At 35.0% G+C, this 16,861-nt stretch overlaps 1 protein-coding gene across 3 annotated transcripts in view; it reads right to left on the bottom strand.

Moving 5' to 3' along the window:
• N4BP1 (NEDD4 binding protein 1) overlaps positions 1–16,861 on the bottom strand; it is an 86,291-nt gene that overhangs the window by 36,259 nt on the left and 33,171 nt on the right. For all 3 annotated transcript variants that reach the window (XM_074211395.1, XM_074211396.1, XM_074211397.1), the window contains exon 2: positions 281–2,010. In XM_074211395.1, the coding sequence (XP_074067496.1) occupies positions 281–2,010 (1,730 nt within the window). The remainder of the gene's footprint in view (positions 1–280; positions 2,011–16,861) is intronic.

Below are 16,861 nucleotides of genomic sequence, written 5' to 3'. Positions count from 1 at the left end.
TTTTCCCTTTACAAATTTTACCACTAAGAAAAATTCTAATAGTAGAAAATAGTAGGCCAGAAATAAAGCTTGAACTAATGAAGTAAAACTGTATATACCTTATCACTAAAGCATATAAAGCTAGTTAACTTTTTGATTATTTCAAGGTTTTACAAATCCATGTCATTACTCAAATATGGTCCAAATAAGGCAAAGTGATCAATCCACAGGTATTTTTTAGATCAATACAAACACTTTAAAATTTGAGGAGGTACAGTTAATAAAAATTAACTATACTTACGCAATTGCAACATTGCTTCCATCTATAACAATGTGCCTTAAATCTGATCTCCCTGGTTCATTTTTTAATTCCAGCCTGTATGGTATTTTTAGAGTATCCCGGAATCTTTGAACCCCAGTAACTGAGGAATCAATACAACGATTGGATGGTCCTGGCAGCTTAACATTAGTAATTGAAGGGAGAAGCTGGGGTGGGAAAAAAGGCATCGGAGGGAGGGGTTGGCAATTTGGCTTGGCTTGGGAAGGGTTGCAACATCCTAGTTGGCTTTCACATGTAAGATTAACATTATTCTTTGGAACTGTGATCCCAGTTTTTGGAAACAAAATATTTTCAGGGATAACTGGTACTCTTGGCTGGTGACTTGGAGTTCCTCTGGCAACAAAATCCAAGTCATTAAGTATCCCCTTGTCATTTAAGAGCTTCTTTAAAGGGGAAATAGAAGGTGAAGAGCCATCCATTTCTACCTCTATTTGTGGAACATGGCTCTGGGTAGAATTCCAATTTTCTGTTCTCTGTTCTGTTGGAAATGAACCAGCAGTTTTCATTTTGCATTCTGAGGTACCTGGCTTTTCTTCTATTCTGAGAGGTGACTGAGATTGTTCTACTACGTTTTGCTGCATGTGATCCTTTGTTTTCTTTGGAGAAAAATTCATTTTAAATTCATTTTGACTATTGCAAATACCCTTGCTTTTGGCTTCATTGACCTCCAGGCACAAAACTGAAGTGTGCCTAGAGACTTCTTTTTCTTCCTGGAACTTTTTGTTTTCCTTTTCTATTTCTTCTAAGAGTACTAAGGGCTCTGTAGATGGTCCCTGCTCCTTAATAACTTTTTCTACGGTTTCCTGGGAGTACCCCATAGTTTTAAAAAAGTTTACTAGGATGTTGTATTCCATTTCCTCAGTAGTGTCTTTTACATCTATGCCTAAATCTTCAGAGATTGTACAAGAGTCAGAGAGCAGGTTAATCACTGTGCCAGCAGTCAATTTCTCAGTAGCAGATGGAGGTTCACCCCCCTGAACATTTTCCAATGAAAACTGCTTCTTTGTGTGTCTTTCTTCAGTATCAGAAGACCTCCTTTTGTGACATACCCTCTCTTTGGAAACAGATTCTTCAGGTGGAGTTACACCATTTACAGGAACAAAAAGAACCTCTGTGGAACCAGAAAAAACTGTGTCCATTTGTTTTGTAAGCTCAGAAACTGGGGTCCCTGCTTGTTTTCTTTCATGCTCCTGAAAAACTTGCCCATCACTGGACAAGTTCAGCTCTTGGATGCCATTGTGTGTAAATTCTGTTTCACGATCTGTAAGATCAATGATATCATTATCATCATAATCTAATTCATATGGATCTTCACCATGGGTAAGATTTAGGAGTTCTTTCTTCAATGAACTGGGTAAAATCAACAAATCCATAGTATATTTATCTGCATGTGATTCAACAAATTGTTTAAATTGTCTTTTCACCTCTGATTCGTTCTGAGTACTTGGTAGACTCTCATTATTTTCAAAGAGTTTCACAAATTGCTGTATGTGACTCCTGGCCATAACAACAGCCTCAGCACCACCTCTGATACTAAGCATACCAATGTCCAGAATGGACATATCAGCACATGTATCCTGGATCAAGCTCTTAAGAAACAGGTTCTGTGCCCCAACAAAAATACAGTGCATATCCTTGGGATAACATTCTCTCTCTTCTAATTCAGGTTCACAGATTCCCTTGATGAATTCCTGTAAAGATTAAAAAAAAAAACTGTAGTTTAAAATCCCCTCACATTATGCAGTAAATGGCAAGCAATTTCAAATAAATCAATTTGGAAATAATTTTAAAATCATTTTCATCTAAAGAATGGGGAAAATTTTTTAAATTAAAAATTTTAATGTTTTTTAAATGTTTTCATCCAAGATAACTTTCATTCTGAATAGGGATAGATCATCTACCTAAACATATACTCCAATAAAAATTTGAAATTAACACCAGACTGAATAATGACCAAGAAATCTAATGAGAAACTACAGTAAATAACTTCCCAAAGTTACACAATAAATCAACTAGAAGCCTGAAGACAATAAGAAAGGAGTTACAAGCAATGCCATAATAGGCAAACAAATTCACAGATTACTAGCACTAACAGAGCAAGTCAGAGATGTGTGTGGCCTGAAAGGCTCTGCATGAGGAGGCAGCAGGATGAAGGGCTACTATGACAAAGTCCTAGGAGGTTTGGAAAAGGATCTGTGGAACTACAGTAGTACATGTTCAGCAGTGCTTAGTTTGGGACAACCCAGGTTTCCAGGGCTGTCCAGTCCCCCATAAGTATTCTGAAATGCTTTAGAAGGCCCTAAATATTCAGCCTTCTAAACTTCAAAAATCAGAGTATCTAACTCTGGAAAATGGAAGTCAGTAAAAGGAATCAGGTAAATCAAACAGAGACCAAGTAGGCCTGACCCAACCCTTACCAAGAAGTACAGCAGAATGGAGTCTGACCTTGGGCAGAAAACCAAAATTCAGGAAATAAAAGTAGAGAGAAGAATAAACCAAAGAAGTTATCAACCACTATAAAAAAAATTTTACTGCAGATTTAGAGATTCCCCCCAAAGGCAGTTTAGGAGAGTTAACAAATTATAAGCAGTGACTCAAAGAAAACATGGATTTTTTTCCCCAAAGACTCCATCTCTAGAAGATATAATTCAAGATTTAAAAGTAAAGCTCTGGAGAAAAGTGGAAGAAAAATAATTTAGAAGAAAATGTGGGAAAACTTACTCAAATAATGGATTCCCTGAAAATAAGACTAAATCAAACAATTGATTCCATTACACTGCAACTAAATCATTGATTCCATTACACTGCAAGAAATATCAAAACAACAACAACAAAAATAGAAGAAAAAACCCAAGTGACACAGAAAACAGGTCCAAGGAGAGAAAACGATAAACACAAACATAATGACTGGACATTTTTTTTTTTAGGTTTTTGCAAGGCAAATGGGGTTAAGTGGCTTGCCCAAAGCCACACAGCTAGGTTAATTATTAAGTGTCTGAGACTGGATTTGAACCAAGGTACTCCTGACTCCAGGGCTGGTGCTTTATCCACTATGCCACCTAGCCACCCCTGGGCATTACTTTTTAAGAAGTAGTAAACAGGGGCAGCTAGGTGGTGCAGTTGATAGAGCATGGGCCCTGGAGTCAGGAGTACCTGAGTTCAAATCCAGCCTCAGACACTTAATAATTACCTGTGTGGCCTTGGCCAAGCCACTTAACCCCACTGCCTTGCAAAAAAAAAAAAAAGTAGTGAACAGAATTGCCCAGCTCTATTAGAACTAGAAGGCAAAGTAAAGATAAGAACCCCCTCCCCAAATTATCCTCTGAAAAACCAAAGGAAAATTCCAAAGAATTTCACACTAAAATAAAGAGGTCATATATCAAAGGAAAAAATACTGCCAAGTATGCAGAAAGAAGCAAGCAGCTCACTTAACAAGAAATCACACTTAAAAACTGGCATTTTTTTGGGTAGCTAGAATTCTAGGCCTGGAGTCAAGAAGTTCCTGAGTTCAAAACTGGCCTCAGACATTTACTAGCTATGAGATCCTGAATAAATTTCTTAACCCTGTTTGCCCTAATTTCCTCATCTGTAAGATGAGCTGAATAAGGACAAGGCAAACCATTTTGATATCTTTGCCAAGAAAACCCCAAATGAGGCCATGAAGAGTTGGACACAACTGAAACCACAGAAGAACAACAATGGCAGTTTCTATTTGGCAATTATAGGCTTACAACCCAAGGATAATTTATCCTACAAGGGAAAAAAAAACCCTGACCTTTAATGTGATAGAGGATTTTTTCAAGCATTTGAATAAGTGCAAGTCAAATCTGGAAAAGTTAATTTATCTGAAGACTTGAAAGAAGCAATATGATAAAATACTGACATTTTAATGGAGAACACATGTCTCTTTAAAATCTTAAGGACTTTAAAGGATAGAGATAGTTAAATTAAAAAAAGCAGGATAGTGAAATGGATTGGTTTTGTTTTATCAGTTGAAAGAGAAGGAAAAGAAAGAAGGGTGGTAAAAAGAATATACTAATTTAGAAAGGAGGAAGAAGGGGGTGAAACTTGCTATTTCTCATAACTGGGGTGTGGGAGAGAATAATTATACAAACATGAAAGAACTGGTAGGTGAGGGGGATAGGTATTAGAGAAACTTAGGAGATTTGAAGACACACAAAATAAAGTTAAGAAACAAGTGGGAATGGATAGGCTTCATTAGGAGAAAAATACCTTGAAAGAACAGCCTCAAGCAAAACAAGTTTCTTGTACCTGAAGGGGGAACAAAAAGGAAAAAGGAAGGGTATCTGTCAGGAAATGGCTGAACACATTATGATATAAATGTAAGGAAATATTATTATAAGAAATTATATAAGAGAATTTCAGAGGATTTTTATGAACTCATGCAGAAAAATAAGAACTGGAATAACTTACACAAGAAAACATTGTAAAGAAAAAAATGTGAAAGAATCAATAACTCTGATCAAAATTTAGAGTTAACCAACTATGAATCCAGAGAATTTATGATGAAGCATGTTCCTCACACTTCCTGATAAAGAGGTGATAGACATACATTTTTTTGGTCATGGTTTTTTGTGGATTTGTTTCATTTGACTAATGCTTATTCATAACAAGTCCTTTTATTCCCTTAGTTTTAGTAGGAGAGGTGGTTTGGAGGTGATGGAGATTATTCAATGATGAGAGAGAGGGGAAAAAAACTGAGAGAGGGAAAAAAAGTGAGAACAGAGAAGAAGCACAGACAAGCAGGAAAGTTTTTAAAGTAGTATGTACAATGTATTATGTACTTAAAAAATTCAAGTAGTATAAAATGGAAATTCAGTTTCATACACAATCATCTTTTTTGTGTTTTGCTATGAATATGTAATACTTTTTTGTGTTTAAGATCATAGTAAACTAAATTTAAAAAATTATTTCTATTTGAAAAATAATTTGCTATGATTCAGAACTGAATCACTGCAAAAGAAATTAATTGGTATCTTAAAATAAACAGTAACTATGAATTTTTGAAATTGTATTTTGTTTCATATTCCTTTGTGTTTCTCAATTGTAGTAGTAGAGGTATAATGATAAAAAGAAAGATAAGGTAGCCAAATAAAAGTATGTTTTACTTCTGGTCATATACCATTAAGATAGCCTAGATACAGGGAAAAATATGGAATAAGATATAAATTATATGTATGCTATACATTTTATATAAATACATAAATTACATATTTTATGCTATATATTTCTGCTTTATATCTATATCATTCCTAGTCTTCAGATTCTTCTTTTTCTGTTTTTTTTTAAGGTTTTTGCAAGGCAAATGGGGTTAAGTGGCTTGCCCAAGGCCACACAGCTAGGCAAATTACTAAGTGTTTGAGGTCACATTTGAACTCAGGTACTCCTGACTCCAGGGCTGGTACTCTATCCACTACTACCTAGCCGCCCCCCTCCCCTAGATTATTCTTTAAGTGAAAGAATAATTGACTAAAAATACTAAAATGTGGTTTAATATTAATCTGATGAAAAATAATCAAGTTGGATGTTTGCGAAATACATATTTACAATTCAAGAATTTGTAGCCTAAAGATGACTTGATTTTTAAAATGCAGACTTAAGTATTAGAAGATAACTTTTTTTTTTTTGCTAGGCAATGGGGGTTAAGTGGCTTGCCTGAGGACACACAGCTAGGTGATTATTAAGTAAGTGTCTGAGGCTGAATTTGAACTCAGGTACTCCTGACTTCAAGGCTGGTGCTCTATCCACTGCACCACCTATCCGCCCCAAGATAACTTGGTTAATAAATCTCTTTGAAGCCACTTAGGTGAAGCGTGCTTTTTGGGAAACATCAAACTGGAGAAATTCTAAATCAAAGTAGGAAATCAGGTGAAATGAAGCTAAGAAGCAGAAAGGAACTTGGTGACACTGAGTATGGAGTTACTCAAGCTACATGTTAAATATGAAAGTGGAATGGAATTACTAAAAAATGTTACTGAAAAATCCCATCTATTTTCATTTGATAAAGTGAGTACCAAAAAATCCATAAGCTTCTTGGCATGTGAAATTTTTCTCAGGAAAGTGTTTTTTTAAAGCTATTTACAAAGGTTGTCAAAGCATTGGTCTTAAATTTTTTTTTTAAAAAAAGGAAAGTTATGAAGAATTTATATTTATTTAATTACAACATATTCACATAAACATAATATTTATTTAAATCATGGTTTCTTACTCTGAGATCCATGTAAGAGTCTATGAAAAGATTTCCTCATTCTTCTTGATCTTTTTTCTTTGATATTCTCTTTTCTATAGCTTTAATGACCTACCCTTATCTCGGGAAAAACACTGGAAGAGTTAGTATGTTTGACACTTCTCAATACTATTTCACTGGGTGAAATCAGCTTCTAAGTATTCAATTATCAACTCTATTTAGATGATTCTCTATTTACCCAGCCCTAACCTCTCTCTTGACCTTTCTATAGTCTTACCCAACTTCTAAAGAACATTTGAACTAGATGCCTAAAGAAATTTGAAATTCAACATGTTCAAAACAGAAATCATCTTTCCTCTCAAATGCTGTCCTCTTCCAAACTTTCCTACTACTTGGCAAGGGTACACCATCCTCCCAGGCACCCAAGTTTGCAATTTAAGGTCTGTCCTTGTCTCTTCTCTCTCACACCCCTCCCCCCATCCAATCAGTTGCGAAGTCCTGCCACTTGTACTTTGTTATGTCTCTCCTACATGGTCCCTTCTTTCCTACAGGTCCTCAACATCTCATACCTAGACTACTGTTAATAGTAGATTGGTCTTCCTGCCTCGAGTCTCTCCTCATTCCTCAAGTCTATCCTCTACAATTCAGCTTCTAAATTGACTTTCACAGATCTGACCAAGTTCCCCCCTCTATTCAATAATCTCGAGTGATTCCCTATCACCTCCAAAATCAAACAGAAAATCCTCTGGTATTCTGAGTCCCTTCATAACCTTATATTCCCACTCTTACACCAGACTCTGTCAATGGTACTGGTGTACTTGCTTTTCCTGAAAGGAGACACTCAACTCCATCTCCTAACGTGTACCATTTTCACTAGCAATTGCTGATGCCTGGAACTCTCCTTCCTTATCTTCTCCTGGCTCCGAGGCTTTCTTCAGGACTTAGCTAAAATTCTGTTTTTATAAGGAGCCTTTCCCAATAATGCTAGTGCATCCCCTCTGTTGAATATATCAAATTGATCCTATATAATCCAGGAATAGTCTTTTACTGTTTACTGTATTCCCAGAACTTATCACAGACATGACACATAACAGGTGCTTAAATAAAGGCTTACTGTTGGGGTGAAACCCCCCCCCCCCCCACAAACATACCAGCTTGGGGGGGGAAATCACATTTTTAATTTCAGTATAATTATTTTCCTCTTTAAGATTATATATTTAAAAACATTCTGAGGAGTTTAGAAGGTTTATTAGACAAAAGGGATTAAAAACTTTGACTTAAAGATTACTTTTATTTTATTTTTTTTTAGGTTTTTGCAAGACAAATGGGGTTAAGTGGCTTGCCCAAGGCCACACACAGCTAGGTAATTATTAAGTGTCTGAGACCGGATTTGAACCCAGGTACTCCTGACTCCAAGATTATTAACAAAAATGCTAAGTTTTCTAGGTTGTGCTCATCTGCAGAGAATAATAATTTAGAACCATTCCTAAAGAACATATTCTTTAAGAACAAATCATACTTAACTAAATATTATCTTTTTTACAAAAGGGTACTCCAACCTTGATTGTATCTCGAAAGTTCTGCTGTAAATAGTCTAATAGTTGTACTTTGGTGAAATTTTTATACTGATCCTAGGACCAGATCTCTGACTCACCCATTTCTTTGGAAATGAATTACTTTGTCTTCAATTAATTTTAAATGTTTCTTCAAAAAAATCTTTACTGTATATAATCAAATACTGGACTGCCTAAGTCAATTGCTGTGCCCCAAACCATATGATCTTTAAAGAAATTTAACTCTTTATATTACAGTCTCTAACCTCCTAATGCTAGAGTTAAATCAGCCATTGACCTTGTCTGGTTAAACTGCTGCACTCAACACCAAGTGATCTTTAAGGAACTCTTAGCTATCTCTCACTTTCTTTCTTTTGTGCTGTAATGACTTTTTTTTTTTTAAGGTTTTTGCAAGGCAAAACGTTTTTGCAGGTACTCCTGACTCCAGGGCTGGTGCTCTATCCACTGCACCACCTAGCTGCCCGCTGTAATGACTTTTTAAAAAAATCTGTGTTTATTTTTACACTTGCATTCTGGGGTCCTTAGTTCTTCATGGGAAACTAGCAAATCCTCCTTCAATAAGCCCAGATTAACAACCATGAAACTGCCTTTATTTTACTCTAGTTTTTGCTAAATTTCCTTAAGAGCTATGACCCTTATTACTGCTTATTTTTAAATTTCTTTACTTGTTACTATTAAGTCACAGAAATATGTAATAAACTTTCATGTCCCTATACCTCCAAGTCAATCTACAGTCTATGCTCTGACTTTCTGAAGAATCTGGCATTTCTCACCTTCATCAGAAACCCAGACAGAATGGTAATGCTTATGGATTTTTCAGAAGAATAATTTTAAATGCATAAAATAAATTACAGAGGTTTAAAAATATACAATTATATTGAAATAAAAGTTTTTAAAAGTTCATGGATTTAAGATCTTCTAAGAACTTCTTTCCTAAAATAAGAAAACCCTAAGTAGTCTTGTCAAATCAAAGTTATCTGCAGCTAAGAAGTTAGGAGTTTATCGTAGCAGTCAGTTCAGACAGAATTGGAGTCACTATTTTGTCCATTTATTTTTATCTTTAGCTTAAAAATTGCAATTCCATGAGACAATATTCTATTTCTATTTTCCTAAGGAAACAGGTTTGTCAAATTCAGAAGCAAGAGAAGGGCTTGAACTGAAGAAGGGATTGTCAAAGTTATTTTGGGGGACTTTGAAACTGTGAGGCACAGGGAATGAATTTGGGAGTACTTAAGAAATTGAGGGAGGGGTGGCTAGGTGGCGAAGTGGATAGAGTATCAGCCCTGGAGTCAGAAGGACCTAAGTTCAAATCCGACCTCAGACATTTAATAATTACCCAGCTGTGTGGCCTTGGGCAAATCATTTAACCCCATTTCCTTGCAAAAAAAAAAAAAACTAAAAAAAAATTGAAGGAGGAAGAGAAGATAAAAGATCCAAGAAGGAAAAACAACAATAGAAAAGTCTAGAGCTGAAGAGGGAGGAAGAGAAGACACTGAGCCCAAGTACATCAAAAAAGGTCAAAAGAAAAGACAAATGAAGTTAAGTTGGACAATCTAGATGTTGAAAGCTAAAGGTGAATACTGCAATAAATAGTGTTAAAGGAAGTTAGAAGGATTATTGCTTTTTATCAGTTATTAAACTGGCAGATAAGAGGAATGCTGGAAATATATGTAGATTTTAAGCAAAGCATCTGATAAATTCCCATTCAATTTTTTTTTAAAGAAATGGAGGTATAGGGGCAGCTAGGTGGCACAGTGGACAGAGCACGGGCTCTGGAGTCAAGAGGACCTGAGTTCAAATCCAACCTCAATCACTTAAAAATTGCCTAGCTGTGTGACCTTGGGAAAATCACTTAACCCTATTACCTAAAATAAATTTTAAAAATTAAAAAAATGGTGATGTGGGCTAGAAATCTCAAGTGGAAAATTCTGTCTGTATTTGGTCTGTTGGGGTATAACATTTTTATTAATGACTAATGCCAAAAGCATTGATGCCACACTTATCAAATTTGCAGATAACAAAGATAGAAAGGGCAATAATAATAAATTAAGTTTTCAGAAATAATCTGACAGTTGTAAACATTGGGTTGAATGAAAGATATGTGGATAGAGGGATTACTTGGGTGAAAACCAAGTAAGAATCAACAGTGTGATATGGCATTCAAGAAAGCTAATATAATCTTAGACTATATGATGAGACACATAGCATTTTAAAATGAGAGATAGTACTAATATACTCTGCCCTGGTCAGAACATATCTGCAATATTGTGTTTGGTTTGAGAAGTCACATTTTAGGAAAGATATTAAGTTAGAGACTACATAGAGGAGAACAACCAAGATGATTAATAAGGGCCTATGGCATATGAGGATGGACTTGAAGATATTTCACTTGGAGGTCTTCAAGTTTTTGAAAAGTTGTCACATGAATGAGGAATCAAGCTTGTTCTACTCTACCAGGCTATAATAAGCAGAACTGGGAACAATGGATGAAAAGCAAAAATGATGCAAAGAAGCAAATTTTGGCTTGAAGTGAAGGAAAAACCAAACCCTTCCTGACAGTTATTTCAAAATGGAATTTACTATCCCTTTGGAAGTGGTGTGTTTCTCCCCTCGCTGAAGGTCTTCAAAGGCTGCGTGATTGTGGAGAGAATTTTTTTCAGGTATGGTTTACCTAGATCATCACTGTGGTCCTTTTTTCCTTAACTTCTGTGTCATTCTACTTTTTAAATACAGTTTTAAAATTTGTTGCTAATAGAAAAAACAAAGACATTACTATTCAACTTAGATAACAATTGCTTAGTTTAACTTTAGAATTGAATTTAAAAGCATTTGTCATAGCCTATCAGATGTTCTTTATTTATGTTTTTGCCTTTCCAAAGGACTAATAGCTCTTGTTTTGGAAACTCAAAATCTTTTTGTAAGACATTTAGCCTTTCACACAGAATTAGTTGAATCAAGAGAACTCAAAAGTTTGATTACATTTAGGTTGTGAAACAACACTGAAATTTACCCACTTACAGGGAAGTATTTGACAACATGTAGCCAATATAATCAGCATGGTTGGAAAGACAGATAGTTTATCATCATTTGAATGTATGTTTATTTAGCAATTTGATCATGTGCCTCATCATATTACCTTTACTTGAAAATAATTTTTCTCCAATCAGTTATTAAATTATCACCTTATTCAAATAAAAGAAAGGCTTGGGGGTTTTCAGCAGAGAATTCCCCTTTTATTTGGCAAAGGAAACAAAAAATTCATCTAAAACATATGTTAAAAAAAGTCAGAAACCACATATTACTGTTCACATGTAAAACTTTATTAAATATAGCACAACTCCCATTTATTGTGAGATTAGTTTCTGGCCACCTCAGTCATCTAGAATGCAGCTGACAGCTACCAAAAAACCCCATAAGCTTAATTCTGCTCATAGTGTGCCTACTTTACATATATCTATCAAATTAGAAACACTGAGAGAAGTGAGCATTGACAGACATTGCCTGTTAGAGGAAATATACTGACAGAAATGAGAATTAACATGTTAGCTGAATAAGTTTTTAATGTAGACAACATTAAAAAATAATAACAATCTGGAACCTCAGTTCATAACTCTGGAAGGAATTATAGCTCAAAACAATGCTGATATTCATAATGAGAATTCAAGTTGCTAAAACAGTTTTGAAAGATTTAGCAGACAAGTGCTCTAGTTCAAATCCTGCCTCAGACACTAACTAGCCCTCTGACCCTGGGCAAGTCACTTAACTCCAAATTGCCTCTCAAATACAAAAGTCCATGTAAAATTCTGGAAAGACCATTTTAGAAAATTCAGTGTCATGATGCCTAGTAAACAAAGGTTTAATCTTATCTTTCTTGTTTTTGAAATATTTTCTTCTAAAATAAACTATGAAATATTCTGATATCAAGAGAGTATTTCAAAAATACTTCGCTAAAAAAGCAGAAACAGGAAATAAGACAAGAGATAGCCAAAGTGTATGGCTGGATGGCCAAACCACCAACTCTTTACTTTTTTCTTCAATGACTAAACTGTCCAAATGATAAGATGGCATTGGATAGGGAACAAATCAACAAAAAAGATCTAAAAGAACATATTCTAAGAAAGAAGTTAATGTCTATAAGCAAGACAATGATCCTGGAGAAAGGGAAGTAAAACAAAGTAAACATTTGTATCACTAGTTAGATACCAGAGCAACAAATCGACATATGTCCTACTCACAAATCTATGTGAGAGGTTAACCATTCTACTAAAACATGAAAATATTAAATTACTTATTGATCACAGGATCATGGATTTAGAGTTGGAAGGAGTCTGGAAGGATATCTAGTCTAAACCCTTCAGCCACACAATCATGTATACCTTTCTTTATCAAACATTTTATTTTGTTTTATCCAATGGACAAGACATTGGTCTTCAGCAAATTTTGTTCAACTATGTGCTAAATTATCCTGCTCTGAGCACAAACCCACTTAGCTACACTGCTTTTTGTTCAAGGTAGGCAAATACTTTTCTAGTGAACAGGTTTTCCTAGATAAATATTCTGTAGTAAAAAGAATAGTTGGCAATATTTTTCTGCTGTCTTGAAATCTTGAAAAATCGTGGGGTAAAACACTTATTCAGGTATGGGTCAGACTACATGACCTCCAAAATCTCCCCCAACTCTGATTTTCTGTGATTCTAAATATTTCAATAATTATTTTTCAAGTGTTCACCATATGTAATACACTGTGCTAGTCACTGAGAGAGACAAAGAAAAACAAAACAGATCCAAGACTATAAAATCTGTGAGAGAATAAGATATGACACACTTAACAATAACAAAAAAGAAATGATTAAAAGAAATACAAAGATCTTCAGAAGGAGAAAGCATTGGAGTGAATTTGGGGAACCAGGAAAACAATAATCAAAGAAAGCTTTGGTAAATAGGTGGTGGCATAGAGCATTTGAGTGGGATCCTGAAGGGCGAATGATGTTTTCAACAATAGGCAGAGTTAACAAAGAGAACTGAAGACACAAGTAAGCTGTTGGGGGAAAACTGGGGCAATTTTGTGGAAAAGTGAATATTCCAATTTATCTGAAGAATAGAATACATGAAGGCTAAAAGAATGAGTCTAAAAAAGACCACACAGAAATTAGCTAAGGAAAGCTACCAAAAAGCAGACTAAAGGGCACCAACTTTATTGGCAGCCCCTATTAAGGGACAATGACATGGTTAGGTATGTGCATTGAGAATACAGATTTAGTACTAGGTACAAAAGACGTACTGCCATAAAGTATAAATTGTAAAAAAAAATTCCATTGCAGTAGGACTCTAGTTCTCTAATTAGGAGCTAGACTAGAGTTAGTAGAGTTGGGATTGAAAAGGAGAAAAAGTACAGAGGTTCAGAATCTGTATTAGAGAGAACAAATCAGCACATTACCAGAAATAGAAAATTTGGGAGAATAAAAATGATACTGAGTATGAGTGACAGGCCATTCAGATGAAGATGTCCCATAGGAAATTTGCTTTCGTTCAATACTTTCAATTATGTATGACACTTCATGATTCCATCTAGTAATTGTTATTATTTTATGGGCAACAATACTGGAGTGGATTTGCAATTTCCTTCTTCAGTTCATTTCACAGATAAGGAAACTGAGGTAAGAAAAGTTAAGTGACTTGCCAAGGTCACACAGCAAGTTAAGTGTGTAAGGCCATATTTGAACTCAGAAAGATGAATCTTTCTGACTCTAGGCCCAGCACCACTCTTATCTACTGCACCACTTGGTTGAATGGGCCTACAATTCAGGTTAAAAGTTCTGAAGGGAAAAACAAATTTAGAAGTGGTCTATGTAATGGAGGCAATTAGATGGCACAGTGGATAAACGAAGTAAAACCTGTACAAGCCAAGAAAATAAAAGTTTAAGTAGCAAAAACACAAGTATCTTGCTTATACACAAAAAAGATTTATAAAAGAGCCCAAATTCAGGAAATAAGTTTCTATTATATCACTGAGAGCCACAAGCATCATTAATGATGTTGAAAAAAAAAGTGTCTTTGACAAATGCTTTACATGCAAATAGACTGAAATATAATAATACACCGAAACATCTTGGAAATGCAGTGTAAAATATTTTGGCAAGATAAATTTTCTTTTCTAGAAAAAAATGATGCACAAAGAAGCAAAAACTTTTCAAAAAAAACTTTTACTGAAACCAAGTCTATGATATCAAAAAGATAACACATAACGATTGTTTACTTATGGAAACTGCTAGATCTAAAAAGTCTCATTCCTTAAGACAAACATTTAATGCTATTTCCAATTAATTAAAACTTTAATAACTTCAGAAACTTTAAAAAAAATCATTTGATACAGGACTCAGGTGAAGCATAGAGAGTGGAGGAGAAGGGGAAAATATGAGGGACTTTGAGGATGAACTACATGTAATCCTGCATAGAAAATGTGATAATACTCATATGAACCTTCTCATTTAATAGAGCAATTAGAAGGAACTTTTTTTTATAGATGAAGCACAGGAGAAAGCTGAATTTGAAGATATATTGTGATGTAAAAATGGAGTCAGTGGCTAAAAGGGAAATGTAATGGGAGAAAGAAAAAGGAGATGAGGAACAGACTAAGGTATTTCATATAAGATTTTTTTATTACAATGAACTATTGCAATGATATGGAAGGGGGGGAAGGCAAGGGGGAATGAGGGAATCTTTACTCTCATCAGAGGTGGCTAGAAGAGGAAACAGAATATATACTCAATGGGGTATAGACATCTGGAATAAGAAGGAGAGAAGGGGGACGGGGGAAAGGGGGGGGGGATGAGTGATGGGAGGAGAGGATGGACCGTGGGTGGAGAGTGGTCAGATATAACACATTTTCTCTTTTACTTCTTGCAAGGGGCTGGGATTGGATGCTCTGTCCAGGACCATAGGGCCAGGGATCTGGTCTGCTGTACCACTCAGCTACCCTACAGCAGAGACAGAGTGAAAGGCGAGAGAAAATATAGTATATGGTAGTGGAGAAGTACAAATAGAGGGAGTGGCGATCAGCAATGGCAATGGGTGGAAAAACATGGAAGTAGCTTTTGTGATGGACTTATAAAGAATGTGATCCACCCGTGACAGAGCTGGAGGTGTTGGAACACAGACTGAAGCACATTTTTATTATTATTTTTTTTTGGGGGGGTGCAGGGCAAATGGGGCTGGGGTGGCTTGCCTGGGGTCACACAGCTGGGTGATTGTTGGGTGTCTGGGGCTGGATTTGGGCTTGGGTGCTCTGGCAACTGTGCCACCTGGCCACACCTCTAATCATTATCATTATCATTATTATTATTATTTTTAATTTTAATTTTTTTCTCTCTCCTTTACTTTATCACTCATGTGGGTCTATATTTTTTGGGGGGGAGGAGGTATTATGTTTACTCTTAAACAAGAATATTTTAGTAATGTATAAAAATCATTTGTACAAAGTAAGAATAAATTTTTAAAAATCATTTGAAATTTAAATTATTTAAAATTTTCTTATATGCTCATTTAGCTTTATGAATTGCAAGTAACAAATTTTAAGTTTAAATAAAATTTTCTGGATATTTTCTCAAACTGGTAGAGGAGATTCTTTTGATGACTACTTTCGTCACATCAGCTATCGCCATTAGACTTTTTACTCTGGAGGTCATGTCAAATTGTCACATATGCATTAAAATTATTCTCTGAACATTGTTAAGACTCCCATTACATACATAATCCTTTCAGTTATAGAAAAAGCAACTAATGGAAAAGTTTTTTTTAACAGGATCTGAAAATCACCTAGAGCATTGTATAAAACAAGATGGGGAATTATGTTGAATTCTAATAGGAAACAAAATTATTTCAAATATTTAAACAAGTCATATTTCAAAAATTGTTTTTTTTATAAGTTTGTAGCATTTATATACTTCTGAAGTTATTAAAGCTTAAAAATTGACTAAAATGTTTGGGATTCCTTGTATATATACACATACATGTTTTTTCCTTTAAAATTATTTAAGTTCCTTGAGGTTAAGGCCTATTCTATTTTTGTCTTGGTATCCCCAATCCCTAACACTGTGTCTGGCACTGAAACAGGCAATTGTACTGAAAATCTTTTACTATGGGGTGACTCAAAAGTTCTCTGATTTAAGGGGAGGCTAGGTGGCGTAGTGGATATAGCACCCGCCTTGGAAGTCAGGAGTACCTGGGTTCAAATCTGGTCTCAGACACTTAATAATTACCTAGCTATGTGGCCTTGGGCAAACCACTTAAACCCCATTTGCCTTGCAAAAAAAAAAAAAAGTTCTCTGATTTAATAAACAAAGCAATGTAAATTTTACTAACACTTAGATTGTCTTATTTAAGTAAAAGGGTTTTCAATTGTAGCTTTTATAAAAGGAAAATATTAATTCTGCTCAGTGACTGAAAAAAAAAAAACCCAAACCAAGAGGTAATGCCATGTTTTAAAATACTTGTGCATCATAAAATTATAGTAATTCTTAATTTGGATAAAACACAAAGAAAAATTATCTAGAAAATTTATTTATAGAACAGTAGAGGAAACACTGGACAGAGAAAAGTTCTATAATTAATCTGTTCCCTCTACAGTGATCAAGTCAAATAGCTAATTTCTGAACTGGCTTTGATTAACATTGACCTCCATTCCATCGTCCAAGCTATGGAGATGAGGTCAAGTCCATGCCTACTGCCCCTCATCTACATGTCCTTAAGAACCTCATCTTT

This window comes from Macrotis lagotis, chromosome 1, assembly GCF_037893015.1.
Source record: "Macrotis lagotis isolate mMagLag1 chromosome 1, bilby.v1.9.chrom.fasta, whole genome shotgun sequence".
Lineage (NCBI taxonomy): Eukaryota > Metazoa > Chordata > Mammalia > Peramelemorphia > Peramelidae > Macrotis > Macrotis lagotis.
The sequence above is the reverse complement of the archived record's forward strand: the minus strand, read 5'-3'. Positions and strand labels throughout refer to the sequence as shown.